The following is a 19,165-nucleotide window of genomic DNA, read 5'->3' on the forward strand; positions in this document are numbered from 1 at the left end:
AAAAGGAACCACGGGTATGAGTCCCCCCCCCCCCCCGGGTCGGGACACCTGGTGCCCGAACAGGGATGGGACACTGGTTAGTTTTTTGTTTTGGGGTTTTTTGTTTGTTTGTTTGTTTGTTTGTTTTGGAGAGGTTTTTGCTATAGGGCGCGTGTGCTCGCCAGACAGGCAGAAAGAGACAGAGAGACAGAAAGCAAGAAATCACCCCCCAGGGGGGATAGCCATGCCACAATCCCTTCTCTTCCATTCTCCTCTTGAGATCTTGGGCACGCACACATACGCGCCTGGCATGAGTTTCAAGCCACTGGATCCGGGTTGCGCACCACGGTCAACTACATGGGAGTCCAGTGACATAGCCATTACACTAACTGCTGGTCCCAAATGCTGATTAGTTTTTACAAATTAGAAAAAGAGCAAAACTTAAGAAAAAAACATAAAGAGGAAATTAATAAAGTTGATTAATAAAAAAGATACAAAAGAGAGAAAAACAAAGACTACTTACACAAGTCTGTATAAGTATATTGGAAAACTTAAAGAAAATGGACATTTTTCCAGCAAAATTGATGGCAAAAGTGGAAATTTGAATAGATATATCGGTTGTAATAAAGAATAGTGATTAAAGATCTACCATTAAAAAAAGGCACCAGAACCAGAGGGATCAGAGCCAGGTTTTATTTACTTCTGAAGCAGGAACAATCTCAATGTTTTGAAGTTACGTGGCACATGGACAAGCGACTTGAAGCTTCCTCATTTATTTCATGAAGTCACAACAATTGCATAGGAAAATCTGATATGACAGTTCAAAATCAGAAACTATAAACAATTGCCCTTATGTATAAAGCTATTAAAATCCGTAATTATTATTGGCAAACAGAACTCTGCTATGTATTCAGGGTACAACGCTAAGACCAGGTGTGCTATATCCCAGAAATGTATATCTGATCAAAATCAGCAATATGAGACCAGTAGATGGTATAATGGTTACATCACTGGACTCCCACATACTCGATCGCAGTTCAAGTCCTGGGCCTGGAGACTTAAAACTCATACTGGGCATGTGCATGTGTACCCAAAAATCCCGAGAAGAGAATGGAGGAGAAGGGATCGCAGCATGGCCACCACCACCACCCCCAGGGGGTGATTTCTCGCTTTCTATCTCTCTGTTTCTCCAGCAAACACATGCACCCTATAACAAAGATATCTCTCTAAAAAAAAAAAATTGCAGTGTAATTCATTACAACACATCAAACAACAAAATCATATGAGAAAACCATTACATGCTGAAAAAGATTTGATGAAATCAGCAGCCATTCTTAATTAACATGCTAAATACAATAGGAAACTGCTTAAGTAATAAAGACTATTTGCCAAGATCCAATAAATAGATAGTAGGACAATCAATCATAAATATAAATTCCAGAAGCTTTAAGCATTTAATTATAAAAAACTAAATAGTAAAAAGCAAGAGTGAAATCTTGGACTATATATACAATCTAGAGTGGAGAAATTATTATTATTTTTGCCAGAGGGCATGTGTACCTCCCATTGGGGCATGGTCATGTTGCAATTCTTTCTCCTCAATTTAGAGCGATCACCTTAACAAAAACAGGAAGCCCACTTGCTCTGCAGACACGGTCAGACGTCATTATATAAACACTTACAAGAGCTCTTTATGTATTAAGGATAGTCAACTCTTTATCTGTATTCCAAATATTTTTCCCCCAAATGTATTTGTCTATTGACTTCGTTTCTGGTATTTCTTGTTAAGAAATATCAATAGTAATAGACTCATAAATTTAAAGAACACTTTCCACACACATGGAGTTAAATATCTATGATCTATAATGAACTCGCACAGAATTAAAACTAGAAGAAAAATGGCAAAGAATATTAATAGAGAATCCATTGAAAAACAAATGAAAATGGCTGAAGAAATAGAAACAAGTTGCTCAAACACAGAGAAGAAAACACAGTTTAAAGTATGTTGAGATGTGGCATTATATTTAATAGACTGACAAAAATTAAGAGAGAACAGAATTGCCGGCTGATTCAGGGGTGAGCAAAGGAGCAAGCTACTTTCATACTTTCTGGTCGAAATGGGAAGTACAGCTTTTTGGAAAATAATCCTTTAAAGTTTAAGCTCTTAGCCCAATAATCCCATTCCTGGGAATTTATTTTATGTGTATGTATAGCAATGGGGGCCAGCGGGTGGTATGGCAGTTAAGGCACTGGAATTCCCACATGGCCGACCACAGTTCGAGTCCCAGACCTAGTGACTTTCTCTCTCCTCTCTCTCTCTGTCGTTCTCTGGCAAAACTCATATAAAATAATAATAATAATAAATTAAATAAATAATTCTTTTTATTGAGAGAGAGAGAGAGAGAGTTTTCTGCTATAGGGCACGTGCACTCGCCAGAAAGACAGAGACAGAGAGACAGAAAATGAGAAATCACCCCCCCAATGGGGATGGCCGTGCTGCAATCCCTTCTCCTCCATTCTCCTCTCGGGATCTTGAGCACACACGCACACACACCCAGCGTGAGTTTAAGCCACCGAGTCCAGCACTCAAACCACGGTCGACTACATGGGAGTCCAGTGACATGGCCATTACACTAATAGCTGGTCCCTTAAATAAATAATTCTTTTTTTTATCATATGAAAAGTTATTACTCCTGTGTTTTCAGCATCAAAATTTATGATCTTGGTCTTCTTGCCTTTGTATAGAGCCAAGAGAGAGACATTGGCTACTTTGACAACCTTAAATCGGACTGCAGAAGTGTCACCAACGGCATGACCTTTTTGACCAAATCTGGCAACCAAAACTTCATCGTTTTCCTCAATAAAGTTCAAGCAACCATCGTTGGGTCCAAAAGCTGTGATCTTCTTGCCATTCTTGATTAGCTGGACCCTGACACACTTTCTGATGGCAGAATTCGGTTGTTTGACTTCAACCCCTACTTTCTCCAGCACAATCCCCTTGGCATGCGAAGCACCTCCAAAAAGGTTAGCCTTGAGGGCTGTACCCAAACGGGCTTTCTTATACTGTTTATCATGCCATTTCTGGTCCCGTCTGTGACTGCGTAGCTTCCTGACAGTACAAAGACGGGGACACTTGCCCATCCTGCTGGCGCCACAGGCCCGAGCGAAAGAACAAAGCAGCCCAGGAAGCAAATAAATAACTCTTAAAACAAACAAACAAACAAAAAAACTACCTATGGCAATGTTTATTACAGTTACATGTGATGGGGTTGAACAGTTGGCCATGTGGGATCCAGCTCCCAACGCACAGTGCTTAAACACTGGCCCTAGTCTTGTATCCTTCTGAAATTCTATGACCATGGAGGAATGGGAAACTAGATGCTGGGAAATACTTGGCAGTCTCTTCCACAGCTCAAAAGAGAACTTCCCAAGAGCTGAGCACGAATCTACCTGCTCACTATCTGATCACTGAACCACAGTAAGAAGGGTTAGGGTCCTACTTGAATGAAATCTTTTTATTTTTCTACAAGTCTTCTGTTGGGCAAGATGCTCATTCCTAGGAGGAGCTCCCTAAAGGTTGTTCCTCTTGCTTCAACCTCATTCCCAGATTTCTTCTGGGGCCACAATGAATCACTTGCTTCCTAAGAACTAAAACGTGACACATAAACCGTGTATACATGTTCATACATACATGAACACACACACACACACACACACACACACACTATTCTCCAGGACCTCTGGTATCTTTGAGTCTCAAAGACAGCTGCTTCACAGAGGATCAAATTACGATTTTGAGGCTCACATGGTCTCCCAGAGATTGGACGGTTAGGACTGCACTGGAAGAAGTGTCATCTTTCCCCTCTGCCCAGAAATGTGTCTGGAGGTAACACTGGCCCAAGTAAGACAGGGGCTGCCTTGGTGTGTGTGTGTGTGTGTGTGTGTGTGTATGTGTGCGTGTGTGTGTGTGTGTGTTGTGGGGGGGGCAGTCATGGCAGACTTCTGGACACAGCTCACGGGCAGATGCCTAAATTCCACCATCTGAGAGTCACTCCTCTAGCTTAAGCCCAGGCCCCAGTATTATTTTGTTGTTGTTGTTGTTTTCTACCCTCAAGGATAGAATGTTCTGGAAGACTCCGTCATCAAGCTATGTTATTTACTAGGCAAAACTTCCCTATACAGGACAAAAGTTGGCAAATACATATGAGGTAGTTTTAGCACTTTCAGATTATTTTTACTGAGATATATTTGGCTGTTATTTTAATGTCCAATCTGAGGAAGTATAAGGTTTTATTTTGGTATTAGAGGAGTATGAGGGCTTTCCTATTTTTTAAAACAGTTTTGTTGTTGTTGTTGTTGTTGCTATGAGCAAGAGAGACAGAGAGGAACAAAGAGACAGAGAGACAGCACTCCCAACTGGGTATCAACACCACAGTCCACCCCCAGTCAGCCAGCATCGGATCAAGGACACACGTGCACCCAGAAAACCAAGAGGTCTTCAAATGCAAACCTGGAACCTTCCCTCGTAGGTCGGCCTTACCAAGTGTGGTGTTTTACCAATGCCACCGCTGATCAGTCTCTTTCATTTCTTTTTTTTTTTTTTCCTTAGAGAGATTTTTGCTATAGGGAGCATGCACTTGCTGGAGAGAAAGAAAGTGAAAAATCACCCCCCGAATAAAGAGAGAGAGAAAGACTCTGAGAAAGTGAGCATGGGAGAGAGACAGAAATATGGGGACAGTTATCAACCAATGATAAAATAAATACAGGCATCATGTAGGTCCCATTTCACACATTTATGAGACAACTGGAAAGTTTTGTTTCACTTATATTGTTAATTTTTAAAAGATTGGGCTATTTTTAAAAAAATAATTATTGATTTGTTATTATTGTTGTTGTTATTGTTATTATTATTTTTTAATTTGAGAGAGATAGGGAGAGGGAGAAAGGGAAAGGAGAAAGCAAGCCACCAGGTCCAAGATTCAAACCACAGTCGACCATGTGGGAATCCAACACCTTTCTTTTCTTTTTGGAAAGGTTTTTGCTATAGGGCGCGTGCGCTTGCCAGAAATACAGAGAGAGACAGAGAGACAGAAAGCGAGATATCATCCCCCAAGGGGGATGGCCATGCCGCAATCCCTTCTCCTCCGTTCTCCTCTTGGGATCCTGGGCACGCACGCACATGTGCCAGCATGAATTTAAGCCACCGGGCCTGGGATTTGAACCGCAGTTGACTACATGGGAGTCTAGCAACATAGCTATTATGCCAACTGCTGATCCTGGGACTCCAGCACCTTTAACCACCATACAGGCCCCTGGCTATTGTTTTTCTTAGAGAGAGGTTTTTGCTATAGGGCATGTGCACTCACCAGAGAGACAGAGAGACAGAAAGCAAGAAGTCATCCCCCAGGAGGGATAGCCATGCCGCAATCCCTTCTCTGTTCTCCTCTTGAGATTGTGGACACACACGCACATGTGCCCACATGTGCCCAGAGTGAGTTTTAAGTCACAGAGTCCAGCTATGTAACAATTTCGCCATCTGCTGGTCCCAGGATTGGGCTTTTTAAAATTTTTTTATTTATTTTTATTTTTTTTAAGACTACCTTTCAGTTATAACTACTGAAATATCTACAGGTAGTGGTGTCTGGGGATTTGCCTCTAAGTTATGCAGGAGGGGAAGAGGAGGGATATAATGAAGTCAGACTGGCTGGGACTTTGTACCTGTTAAACAGGGTGATGAGCACATGGGGATTTATCATGCTGTTCTCTCTACTTTTGTCTTTTGAAAATGATAAAAATAATTTTTTTAAGTGTTTTTTGCCTTAAGGTGCATGCGCTCGCCTGAGAGAGAGAGACAGAGACAGTGAGAAGGAAAGTGAGAAATCACACCCCCCCCCCAGGGAGGAGGGCCACCCTGCTGCAATCCCTTCTCCTCCATTCTCCTCCTAGGATCTTGGGCACGCACGCACACGTGTTTCAAGCCACTGGGTCTGGGACTCAAACTGCGGTCAGCCATGTGGGAGTCCAGCGACATAACTGCTACACCATCTGCTGGCCCCCAAAATAAATGGTTTTAAAACTGTACTAAAGGACATGAACAAGAAGTTGGGTACGCTGTAAAATCCAGTCCATGATTTCGATAATTACTCAAGAAATTCTCCCCGAACTTAGAGGAAATGGAACCATGTAAGTGATACCAGATGAGAGATATGAGATGCAATATAAATGTAAAAATCGGAATCTCCAAGGAAATACAAGTAGAACCAGCAGAAAAAGTGATACACTTCATTAAAGCACTGTTTTTTTGTTTGTTTGTTTTTTGTTTGTTTTTTTTTTTTTTTGAGAGGTTTTTGCTATAGGGCGCGTGCACTCACCAGAAAAACAGAGAGAGACGAGAGACAGGAAGCGAGAAATCACCCCCTGGGGGGATGGCCACGCTGCAATCCCTTCTCCTCCATTCTCCTCTCGGGATCTTGGGCACACATCCACATGCGCCCGGTGTGAGTTTAAGCCACCAGGTCTGGGACACGAACCACAGTTGACTACATGGGAGTCCAGTGACATAGCCATTATGCCAACTGCTAGTCCCAAAAGCACATTTCTATTACTGCAATGCACATTCAAATCCTCAAGGGCTTTTATTTCCATTTTCACTTAATTGTGCATAGTTAGGGAACCTGTTCTATAGGATACTTGTTTTTGATCATTTTTTGAGGCCTGCTGTAAGGCCCACAAGACTAGTTTCTAGAGACATTCTTGAGTGCCTGAAGGACACATTTTTTGTTAGACACAGACTTGTAAACATGTCCTCTGCTTACTTTTAAATCTTGCTCAGTTTTTGCATTCATGACCTACCAAGAGTGAAGTGATGGAGTCTCCCGCAGGCACGTGGACGTACCAGTTCCTTCCTGTGGTTCTAGCCATTTATCCTACAGGAATTCCAAGCCTATGTATCTAGATGCACGTGTTTAAAATGGACTCCTCTTTGTAAACTGAACCTTCATAATGTATCATGAATCCCCCACCCCTAACAATGCTTTTTGTGTCCGTTTATTTTGTCTGAAATAACATAATATGTAGTATTTGCCCAAGGTAATCCCCCTTTCCTTTCCTTTCAATTTTGCATGTCCTTATGTAAACCATCTCTTGTAAATAAGTGCTTCTCAATGCAACTGAAGTGAAGGAGCACGTTTATTTTGCTTTCCCCAATCCATGATAGACTAAGACTTTTGTTAAGTATTTTAGAAATATTAGGTTGTCAGGAAAGTCATGAGGTGTTTTTCTATGCAAAAATGTGTCGTGACTTTCCAACAACCCAAGAAATTGTAACATTAAAAAACCTGTGAAGTATAAACTTGAATATTTTAGTGCTAGAGTCAACATACATAAAGTGACTGTCAAATTGCTTAGAAACTTAGAAAATTTTTTTGAAGATCCATTTTATTTATTAATTTATTATTTTAAAAATTTATTTACTTATTATTATTATTATTTTTTAATTTCCTACCAGGCATCTGCACTCACCAGAAAAAGACAGAGAGAGGGAAAGTGAGAAAGCAAGATACCAGGCTCAGGACTCGAACCACAGCCATGTGGGAGTCCAGTGCCTTAACCATCAAGTCACCTTCTGGCTCCCGAAACTTAGGTAATATTTTTAAGACACTACAACTTTTTTAAAGTTATTTCTTCCATGAGTGAGAAATAGAGCATACACCCTAAAGAAGGTCTTCTCTTTCTTTTTTTATCAGAATATTCTATTTAGGGGAACCAGCAGTTAGCGTAATGGCTATGTCGCTGGACTCCCACGTAGTCGACCGCGGTTCGTGTCCTGGACCCGGTGGCTTAAAACTCACCCCAGACGTGTGTGCGTGCGTGCCCAAGATCCCGAGAGGAGAATGGAGAAGGGATTGCAGCGTGACCATCCCCCCCGGGGGGTGATTTCTCGCTTTCTGTCTCTATGTCTCTCTCTGTCTGTCTGGCGAGCACACGCGCCCTACAGTGAAAATCTCTCAAAAAAAAAAAAGAATATTCTATTTAGAAAGTCAACAATTCTTTCAAAAAGTAAAAACAATATAGCTACTTCCCTGACTATAAAGAACTAATTCTACAATAAAAGACAGTTACAAAATTAAGGAACTAGAGGTATATAATTTTCTGCATTCAATTGTACTCTATTACAAATTTATTCTTTAAAAAAACTCCTGTAGTTTGAAACTTCCATGTTTTAAAAAAACAATTCATTTTGCACCCCTGATGCTAAGGTATCATCTGATCTGTTCTTTTTGAATTCCAAGGCAATCTTTAAAGCAGTGCTACTGAGGCCCACAGACTGCATGTTACATAGATAGAAACAATTACTCCTCTTGGGGAACTTTGGTGTTTATAGCCTCGGGGTCCAGTTCTTCAGGAAGGACCAGCAGAACACTACTGGCACCCACTGCAGCTCTGGTATGTGAGGCATAATGCCGCTGCTTCCTGCAGGAACCACGTTTGCTTCTCTTCTCTAGAACCCCCCACACCATGGCATATTTACCCTCTTTTATCCCAAGACATCTGTGTTAGGGACCGGTGTCCAAATCATAACCATTGTTTCTGGTTTGAGATATCCAGGTAAAAGATTTTCATTTGCATTCTTTTTTTTTTTTAAGAATTATTTATTTCCATTTGTTATTATTATTATTATTACTTAAAATTTGACCAGACAGAGACAGAGAGAGAGAGAAAGGGAAAGTGAGTAAACCACCAGGTCCAGGACTCAAACCATGGTCGGCCATGTGGGAATCCAGCACCCTTAACCACCACGCCTCCTGCCGGCCCCTTCATTTGCATTCTTAAACTGCCCAACTTGGTAATCATACAGCATCGCAGTCCCAACTTTCAGAAGATCACCCACTGTAGACAGAAATCCACCACCGGCCTATGTATAGGTGTTATCCATGGAAGGTGGGTTGACGAGACGTTTCTTTTTATTATAAACATAAAATCTTGCTCTATTGAAAATCACTGGCTTGTTTTCTTCCTGCACAGTTGTCAGCATATCCAAGTCATGGAATATTTTCTGCATATAGTCCAAATATTTCTATCCTGAAGCTCTTTCTACTCTGGCTGACAGTAGGGTATAGCCAAAGGTCAAATCCAAAAACTACCAGGTTTACAGAACAAAGGATCATTTTTAAATAATCTTAGGGAATCGATTGAGTTTTCAAACTTTTCTTTCAAATATAGTTCACCTTGTTCAAACTCATTTTTTGCCAGGTTCTGAATTCCGGCCCTTGGCTTCATTATCCTGCTCTGTCTTAGCTTTAGCAAAGTCCATCTTTTCATTACTTTTGCCTCCTTGTACTTTTTTTTTTTTTTAAGATTTTATTTAACTTTACTTATTTATTTAAAATTTCACCAAAGAGGGAGAAAGAAAGAGAGAAAGGGGAGAGAGAGAGAAAGTAAGAAAGCAAGCTACCAGGTCCAGGACTCAAACCATGATCAGCCGTGTGGGAATCCAGTGGCCTTAACCACCTTGCCACTTGCTGGCCCTGCCTCCTTTTTCTTTCAACTCTTTTTCTTGGTTAGGTGTCATTGTTTTCTCTTTCAGCATCTTTGAGGCTTTATATGCCTTTTCCTCTTTCACTTTTTTAATGTCCTTTTCTTTCTTTCTTTTTTTTTTTTTGAGAGGTTTTTGCTATAGGGCGTGTGTGCTTGCCAGACAGACAGAGACAGAGACAGAGAGACAGAAAGCGAGAAATCACCCCTCAGGGAGGATGATCATGCCGCAATCCCTTCTCCTCCATTCTCCTCTTGGGATCTTGGGCACACACGCACATGCACCCGGCGTGAGTTTTAAGCCACCGGGTCTGGGACGCGAACCGCAGTTGACTACACGGGAGTCCAGCGACATAGCCATTACGCTAACTGCTAGTTCCCAATGTCCTTTTCGTAATGACAAATTCCACTTAAATGAGAAATCAGTAATCTTCTTGTGACAGAAACCTTGTAGCTCCCGTAGCGCACTTCTCAAGCCCACCCTAAACAGGGTCTCGATACCATTCTGGCCCCAGCCTCTGCCAGCCCTGGATCGTTGGCACCTGTACCCTAACATCAGGAAGCTCCCCGCACTTGAACCTTCCCAGTGAGCTTGCCTGACAGAGTGAGCGCTTTACCACGGCACCACCATCTGGCCCCGAGAGCTGTGTCTTGTAGCTTCGATCACACTTTGGAACATCAGTGTCGTGAACAGCATGTATCGGGATTTTCTTTCGCTACTTACTGATACTCTAGCTTTTAACTGGGAGGTTTGGCTCACATAGTTGTTGGCATCGTTGGCCCTTTTCCAGCTTTCACAGCTCTAACTCTCTTCCGCCATCATGTTGGTAAGGCCTCAAGTTACTTTTCTTTTGGTCTTTGCTATCTTTTTGTTTGCTCTTGGGTATACACGTGCACTTGCCAGACAGAGAAAGTGAGAAATCATGACCACACTGTAATCCTGAGACTGAATTTTTTGGGGGAGGGGCGGGGAGGGGAGAGGTTTTTGCCTTAGGGCATGTGTGCTCACCAGAGAGACAGACACAGACAGTGAGAAGGAAAGTGAGAGAAATCACTCCCCTGAGGGGATGGCCACGCAGCAATCCCTTCTCCTTCATTCTCCTCCCAGGAGCTTGGGCACACACGCATATGTGCCTGGAATGAGTTTCAAGCTACCAGGTCTGGGACTTGAACTATAGTCGGCCCATGTAGGAGTCCAGTGACATAACCACTGCGCCATCTGCTGGTCCCAGATTTATTTTTAAGAATTATTTTATTTAACTTTATTTATTTATTTATTTTAATTTGACCAGAAATGGAGAAAGAGAGGGAGAGAAAGAGAAAGCAAGCTGCCAGGTCAGGGACTCAAACCTCAGTCAGCCATGTGGAAGTCCAGGGTCTTTAACCACCATGCCACCTGCCAGCCCCTGCAATCCTGGGATTTTGAGCATGCACACACATGTGCTCAGCATGATTTTTTCCTTTCCTTTTAGATTTTAATCTTATTTATTTATTATTACTATTATTTTTAATTCACCAGAGGGACCGAAAGAGAATGCAAGCCACCAGGTCCCAGACTCGAACTGTGGTTGGCTACGTGGAAGTCCAGTTCCTTTAACTACTACACCTCTTGCCAGCCCTGCCAGGAGTGATTTTCAAACTGCCACATCCAACACTCAAGGTACAAAGTGGTCCATGTGGGATCCAGCCACCTTACCCTCTGCTTCACCTGCTGGCCCCGTTGCTACGTTTTAATGACCAGGCTTTCCAAGACCTTTCTTGGTCCCCTTTTCCTCAGTTACCTACCATGGCACTTCCCAGCTTGCTTCTCTTCATAAGTAGTTCTTCCGAAAGTATTTAAACGTGGGCCTTCGAGTGGCTAGAAATAAAATTCCAAGTGCAAAGTTCCTTTCTTCAGTCCTTTAAAAATGCAGCTCCGCAAAGGCTGACGCTGGAAACCTGTCATCTGTTTGGATCTCAGCTCTTTAGGCTTTAGTTTGCTCACTCTCTCTGGAAGCTTTCCGAACAGTCTAGACTCATTAATCTTAGCTAGCACTACCCAGCAGTGAAAATGAATAACTGCACTGAAGAGCTGCTCCAACGTTCGCAATCCCACGATGAGGAGTAGGACGTGACTATACGTACCCTGGGTCGTTTGTTTTACATCATGTGCAAAAGCACACAAAACTAAGTAGTGAATTGTTTAGGGGTACAGATATAGGACAAAATTGTAAAGAAAGGCAAGGAAAGGCTAAATCCAAAATTCATGTTAGCGGGTCCCCCTTGATGGGATGGGGATGCAAGAGGAGGGTCCCCCAGGGGAGGGGAGCTATAGTCTTGATCACGTGCTGTGGTCCAAGCTGGGTGTGGGAACCTGAGTATTCTTTTTTTAAATTTCCTAATCCCTTAAAAACACCTTCTGCAAGCACACAGCGTAAGGTAAGATGATTCTGCAGCAGCTGTTCGCACGTCAGGGGAGTGGGAACAGGTGACAGCAGAAGTGCATGGACTCATGTCTCAAACTGCTAGAAAAGACCCAGGATGTAGATGGGAATGGGGTGGTGCTAGGTGTGCCCCTGACACCCGAGCACCTCTGGACCAACCTTCACACCACACCAGGACACCACGTGGCAGACAAGCCCTGTCACTCTCCATTGAAGCTCTCAGCCTCTTTCAGTTGCCTACAACTTGCCACTTCCTGGCTGTAGGAATACCTAGCTGGCCTGAAAGGGGCCAAGGCTACTCCGAACCCTCGGATCCCACCAAGTGAACATACAGCATTTCTGGCCACCAGCCCCCATATGTCTCCAGCCTCCAGATGTTGCTGTAATAATCGACTCAGAATTGCATCCCCAATGTCAGCATGACACCCGAGACCTCATGTCCCCCTTCTGCATCCTCCTGAGGCCCCCACCCATGTCACTGGCTCTCCGGGATGACTGACTGTACATCCCTCGTTTCCACTGCTCAGTCTTCCAGGTACCTGACCAGGTTAACTGCTGAACTTGCTGGGCTGAACTTCTTATTTACTGATTTTTTCCTCCACAGGGATGACTTCTTAAGAATTCATTTTCTTTTTTTTATTTTTTAAACAACTATTTTATTTAACTTTATTATTATTATTATTTTCCAGTTTGATCAGAGAGAGACAAAGAGAGAGAAAATGAGAAAGCAAGCCACCAGGTCCAGGACTCGAACCGTGGTCGAGCATGTGAGAACCCAGCACCTTTAACCACTATGCCACCTGCTGGCCCCCCACGAATCCATTTTCTAAGATACCAGACAAAATAGGAGGCATATGAACAGCAAATCGCATCCAGGGGAGCTTTTATTTGTACGGAACAATTTTAAAAATACAGAATAAAATAGCTTTATCTCTACTATTATTCACAACATCTGGTCCAAATATTACATATTTTTAAAATACTTAAACGTTTAATGAAGCCATGTTAGAAAAACAATATGAAAATTCTTTTTAAAAACTCCATAAAAGAATTACACATCTCAAAAATCAACCCCACCCCAAATACCCTCGGTATGCAAAATAAAAATAAAAAACAAACAAACAAAAGTCTCCCAGAAAGGTATATAGGCTAAGTCAGTCACAAAAACTCAAGGAAAACATAGGCATCCCCACTGTTTTAAGAACAATCAGAACTTTATTTATGTGTCAAACTAAGGCCGTTGGAGCCGAACAGAAAAGGATACGCGTATGAACTGTCGGTAAGATGGCCACACAGATTAAGGGGGCCTGGGAGCACACGCGGCAATTCTAAGGACACTAGATGCCGGGGGGTGGGGGGTGGTGACGAGGCACAGTCAAGAATGACCTGGAAGGATGGGAATGTTTGTGAGGCTGCTGAAGGGGAGTCCCAGCACCCACATGCTTTATCTGTCCATGGGTGGAATCGATGCTGGCAAAAACAGGCAGCCTTCTTCCACTGCTAGGGTTCGGACTGCAGGAGGGGTGGACGGCGGGAGTGTCCTATTCCCTGTGTGCAAATCGCAAGGAGACAGGCTGCAACAGGCAGCACATGAAACCCCACCCTCTCCTCTGAAGCCAAGGAGCAGTTCCCCAGAGAGGTGGGCTCTGTGAATGCTTGTGCCTGGGAACCACGTGTTCGCCCAGGGCACAGTGGGCATGGCTGGCGTGCACACCTGGTGTCCAGCCACCCCGGGCCAGGTGCCCACAGCAAGCGTACACCCCAAGCAGAGCCACCTGCAGGTGCCGCTTCTCCTCTGGCCAGACGCGTTCTGGGATGAGGTTTCCTCCACAGTTCCCCATCCCCCTTCTGTCTGGCCTGGCCCCTCTGTGGCAACAAAATGACTGAAGGTTAGACTGGCCGACTTGAAGTCTAAGTAACTAGTACCAATGTTTCAGCAGGGACATGAATGAAAGAAAGAACAACTTAGCTCATGGTCATAAAATATACGCATGGGTAAATAAAGTATACACACATACTAGAGATTCATCAATGGAGAAATTCTATCATTACATGACATTGTCATGAAAATTATATCATTCCCTCCCTGGAAAACTGTGACTATTATCCTGGGTAGAAATGTCATTTTACTATAAGGAAATACTGCAATATTCATGCATAAACCAAGTTGTCGTCATGAAAGTCAGTATTCTACAGTATAAAGCAAATCCTGTGTGAATTTGTTACCATGAAAACGGGAAACCATCAGGACCCATGCGGCTTCTTCTAACTGGCCTGGTTAAGCCACTCCTCTCGCTTTGATCCATCCCAAGAAACTTAACCAAAAGTTAACATTTGAAACCCTCTTAAGAAAGACTCTGAAAGGACATGTATCCATGAACCTAAGCTTAATTCCCTAATGAGGATGAAAATCATCACTTACAAAGAACGAAGCCACCCCCCATTATTCTGCAAAGCAGGGGTGAGGTTTCCTCTGCTCGCCCCTGAAACAGGCGGCAATTTCTCTCTATTCACGCGTCCTACTTTCCATGTCAAGATTGCCAACGCCAGTGCTTTCGGACGGGGGCCAGGCAGGTGACCTGTGAAGGTGGTTAGTTATGGAAATGAGGGGCTGAATGCCCTGCACGGACATGCACATCCCAAATACTTTATGACACTCTATTGGCAAAACAAAGCATGGGGTACGCGGTCCCAGCAGCACAGGCCAGCAACGTGAATGGGAAGTGTTACACGCACAGACCCTGCGCGGCCCCCACGTCCCCCGAGACTCCCCCTGCAGGTGTGCGGCTGAGCCCAAAAGGCAGATAGATAAACACGTTCTTTTTCTTTCAATCATAGCCTTTTTTTTTTTTTTCTGTAGCATCTTTGCTAGCGGGAGGCCACTTCCTAAAATGATGTGTGTATTGCTTGTGCAAGATTTACTAGTGATCCAGGGACTCCAATCACTCAAGGCTGTGTAGAAAGTACGACTCAATGGGGACATCTAGTCACGCTCCGCTCTTTCCTCCCACCTCCTGTCCCCTTTCCCCTCATCAGACAGAACAACAAAATTTGGCCACAACAGAACGAGAGAGGAAACCCTCTTCCCAACAGCAGGTGTGGGCAAGGGCTTCCCTACCCATGAGAATGCGTACGGAGGACTCCCTATAAAATCTGGCCCGAGGAGGGGTTCCCGAGGGAGTGGGTTCTGAATGTCTAAGGCACACACCTCAGTGGGAGGGAAGAGGCCCTGTCAGGTCAAGCTGAATCACTGCTGACTCCGAGGCTTTTGTTTGGATATTTGGTCCTTCTGCTCACCTGGAGAAGCTAGAATACTGTTAGAATAGAATCTCTGAGAGGTTTAGAGTTTTTCCCATTTTCAGAGCATAGAAATCGGAGATGCTGAGCAAAATACAAACAGAAGGGCCTGAGACCAACACAGAGAAGAAGGCTGACAGCCCTGAGGGCTTTACTAAGTGGAGAGGGATGCAAATCATTAACCGGCATGCTTCTAAAGGAGCTACGCATTGAATACACATTAAAAAGAACGTAGGAAATTAAATGTAACTTAGAATCTAAGTTCTTTACTTAATCTGCAGTAAGATTTTGGCAAAAACAGTGCCATGGCTCTGAGGTGCTCTTGCCAGAGTAAACCTCGAAGCCCAACTTCCAGGGGTCCAGGGGCTGCCAAGTGTCACCACGTGGTGAATACGAGCCAGGCCAGGAGTGGGGGAGAGTGCACCGTGTGGACAACGAGGCTGCCGAGAACCAGGCCCTGCTGTCAGAGACAGCAATGCCCACCACCACCCAAATCCCAACCAGGTCAATGACCACTGAAGCACACCCTCACCAGGCACACCCCCTTGTGCCTGTCTCAGACTTTCATTCTGGCTGGAAAACTCCAAACCACATTTGACAGAAGTCATTTTTTCAGAAACAATTTAGTGTTATTCACCAGAACTCTCTTAAAAGAGATTCTGCTGGCTACTTTTCTCACCACCGTATGCAACAACTTAAAGAAGAAAGGCAGGATTTGGCCAAGGTCTAACCTTTCCCTCCACAAAACCAAGACCTAGTGGGTGTTGAACAGGGCAAGCACAGAAAGTCTCCTTGAGCCACAACTGCCAGAACTGACTCACAGCAGAACCAGAGTTATGAGCGGCCATTCAACGGGTCGGCTCTGTGGGTGACATGCCCCAGCTTCCCTATTCACTGAACAAATTCACGTATAACTTGACCCATGGTTTCTGGGCTCTGGTCCAGTAGTCAGTTTTGATAAATAGATTAGGCATTACAGTATTTACACTTTCAAGGTATCAAGCAATACAAAACACAACCACAACAATGGTTACTGGCCTTCAAAAGCCATTACAACAAGCTTCCCTGATGGTGTCCACAGCTTTACAAATGCTGGTTCTTTTCTTAATGGGGGTGGGGGAGGAGGGACGAGTAATAGGAATACTGGGGGAAGCGGGTCACATGGAAAAACACTGATTTCAAAAATCTGCTATAGTCAATAACATTAAATAGGAATCAAACCTTGTCATTGTAGACACGCGCGACGATACACACCCACGTGACAGCAGAGCCAAGACTCCCGTGAACATATCTGGTTGGTGCCTGTGTGTGGCAATCCATGCCTGTCACACCAGCCAGTAGTGACAATGCCAGACAGTGTCTCGGTGACTAAAAGAGACTGCTGGGAAATGTGTTGGCCCAGCTGGGGCCAAGGTGGCAGGGTGTCAGAGCAGCTGAATCAGATACTGGCTTCAGGGTCATTCCACGTTCCCTCTAGCCCCCAAACCCATTTCCATTCAGTGATATCCTCATGGACCACACCCACACCCAGATCTGGGCCTAGGGTAGCCATGCCACTGTGTTCAAAGCAAGGGCCTCCCCCTTCAGGAGGATCAGGGCGGCAGAAGCACACATGACCAGCCAGCTGTGACCATGTGAGGACACTGGTGCCCTGGGGCTCGAGACACTCTCTGCAGGCACAGGCTGATGTCAAATGAAAGGGAAGCAGGACCAGGGGCTTCTGAAGCCCCTGGACCCTGGAGGTGACTTATAGGAAAGCTAGCACTGGGCGTGGAGGAGGACTGAAAACAAGGAACAGCTGCGGGGTTCAAACATCCACTCCAGCAAGGACTGGAACTTCAAGTTCAGTGACCACGGCCAGCAATGGACACTGTCAAAGGGCAAGGGGGCAAGGGCTTAAATAAGGAGACGGGTGAGACACCATATTAGACACGATCACCACCCACGATAGAAAAGCTATCTGCAATCTGTCTTAGCTCTGGGGTGCAGAATGTAAATGTAGATACACAGACATAGATTTCACTTCGTGGTACTCAGCAAGGAACTACAGACGCGGGCCACAGGCGCGGCAAGGGCTATACCGTGGCCTGCGAGTCTTCGTCAGAACTCCGGCTGGTGTCGCTCTTCCTGGGGCCTTTCCAAGTGTAGCCCACAAAGGTCGGGCTGATGGGTAAGTAGCTGAAGCATCTGTATTTCTTAATAATGTTCATGCCAAATGGCAAGTTGTAGGATTCCATGCCGTCGAGGGACTTGTTCCCTTTGCCTACACCTTTCTTCCATTTCTTGATTCCTCTTTCCTCTGGGGTACCTGTCACACACCAAACACAAAACAAAACCAAAGCTTGGTCTCACAGCTCTACCAAGAATGAGACTCGCACACAGACGATTCCACAGATCAAACCTGCCCAAACGACAGTGCAGATGCTCGAGGAACTGAAGGAGCTCAGCTACCCTAACCTGGAACCTGAGCCCCAGGAGCCTCCCTGCTCCTAACACATTCAAGTGATTCCTGATAGCTGCGCCTCCTCCCCGTCCTTCCACGTGGCCCACAGTCTCAACTGTCACCGTGGAAGTCGGGCCTTCTTGTTGCTTTCCTGGGGCCTTATATCCATCTCCCAACTGGTCATCCCGTCTTTTAGCCCAACACCCCCTCCAAATCTGCTCTCAAATACCTGTGCAAGAAATACCTCTCTGAATTCCAATCTGCACTTGCAAAATGGAGTTCGCAGTCTGTACGAGACCACAGAACACCAGAGAAGGCCTTCGTCCCCTGGTCACTGCACATTCACCCCGGCCCAGACATACCTTAGTTTGGTACCACTTTGTTCCATTTTAGTGTGTGTGTGTGTGTGTGTGTGTGTGTGTGTTGGGGCGGGGGTGGTTATACCTGTCAGGTATTCCCCTGCAGGCACAGCACCCCATGGTGCTCCTGGGAGCAGAGCTCCCACTGGTGAACGCCCCTGGTCATGCTGCACGTTGACAGATGAGTCAGGGAAAAAGGCCCGGGCACACAGGGCTCAGCAATGCTTGGACTTCTTTGCCCAAATCTTCCAAGAATGGGGAGGAGCAGGGCATCTGCTCTTAGCCACATGAGATACCCAAGAATATACTCCTCTGTGTGAGCCTGGGGCATGAGCTTGACTCTGGGGTGCGGAATTTAGGAAGCTCAGAATTGTTTTTTACATCTAAGCTCTGCCCTCCCATTACTATTTCGGTAATAGAGCCGACTTGACTTTCCCTGTGTCTGACTCGGAGCCCCTCTCTCAGTTACTGCGGGCTCAGGAGAGCAAGGGGTAGTCACCAACCTCCCACATCTGACACCTTCACCTACTTCTGCACGTGATTCCTTCTGCCTGATGTGTCTGACCCTGGTTTTCCCCACAATCTCCCGGCTGAGTTGTTTTGGAGGTGGTTTCTTTTAAGGAGGAGAAAAAAAATCATGCTAAAACCTCCAAGCTCCCCAAAACAGACATCACCTTCCTTGAAGGCAGGTACATCTGGTATGCCCAGAGTGGCCTTTTGTAACACACAGCAGCTGCATCGAGGTCACTGCCAGGCAGGGCCACAGCCCATTCCAGTCTCACCCAGTGCCAGGCCAGAACACTTCCAGCACAGCCTCTGGGTGCTGGGGATGGGGAGACAGCTGCCTCCAGATAGCTCTCACCACCGACCAGTGATCTCGGCCTTTGCCCTCCACCCCGCTGTGTCTTGGTCTATGCTGGCTGGAAGCCTCCCTTAGGGACAGCTCATCTAAAAGTCAGGTTCCCCAGGTAGGACGAGTGCCCTGGGCTGTCTCCAGCTGGCCCAGAGGAGTATGTGAACAGGACGACGTCACACGGCAGGACACTGGGAGCAGGCTGGAAAGGGAGGGAGTACCCAAGGCTCTCGCTGCCTTCTCATGACCCACAAGAAAGTCACCTGCTGACTTTTAA

At 45.1% G+C, this 19,165-nt stretch overlaps 1 protein-coding gene and 2 pseudogenes across 3 annotated transcripts in view; all 3 read right to left on the reverse strand.

Annotated features, from left to right (window-relative positions):
- LOC102491560 (40S ribosomal protein S23 pseudogene) overlaps positions 1-3,120 on the reverse strand; it is a 24,323-nt pseudogene extending 21,203 nt beyond the window's left edge.
- Positions 3,121-8,200: 5,080 nt separating this feature from the next.
- Positions 8,201-10,336, reverse strand: LOC102491976 (serine beta-lactamase-like protein LACTB, mitochondrial; annotated as a pseudogene).
- A 4,464-nt stretch (positions 10,337-14,800) lies between these two features.
- Positions 14,801-19,165, reverse strand: part of SLC23A2 (solute carrier family 23 member 2) — a 136,689-nt gene continuing 132,324 nt past the window's right edge. For all 3 annotated transcript variants that reach the window (XM_027766473.1, XM_027766475.1, XM_027766474.1), the window contains exon 16: positions 14,801-17,541. In XM_027766473.1, the coding sequence (XP_027622274.1) occupies positions 17,309-17,541 (233 nt within the window). In that variant the 3' untranslated portion in view covers positions 14,801-17,308. The remainder of the gene's footprint in view (positions 17,542-19,165) is intronic.

This window comes from Tupaia chinensis, unplaced genomic scaffold (genome assembly GCF_000334495.1).
Source record: "Tupaia chinensis unplaced genomic scaffold, TupChi_1.0 Scaffold143574_1, whole genome shotgun sequence".
In the NCBI taxonomy this organism is placed as follows: domain Eukaryota; kingdom Metazoa; phylum Chordata; class Mammalia; order Scandentia; family Tupaiidae; genus Tupaia; species Tupaia belangeri.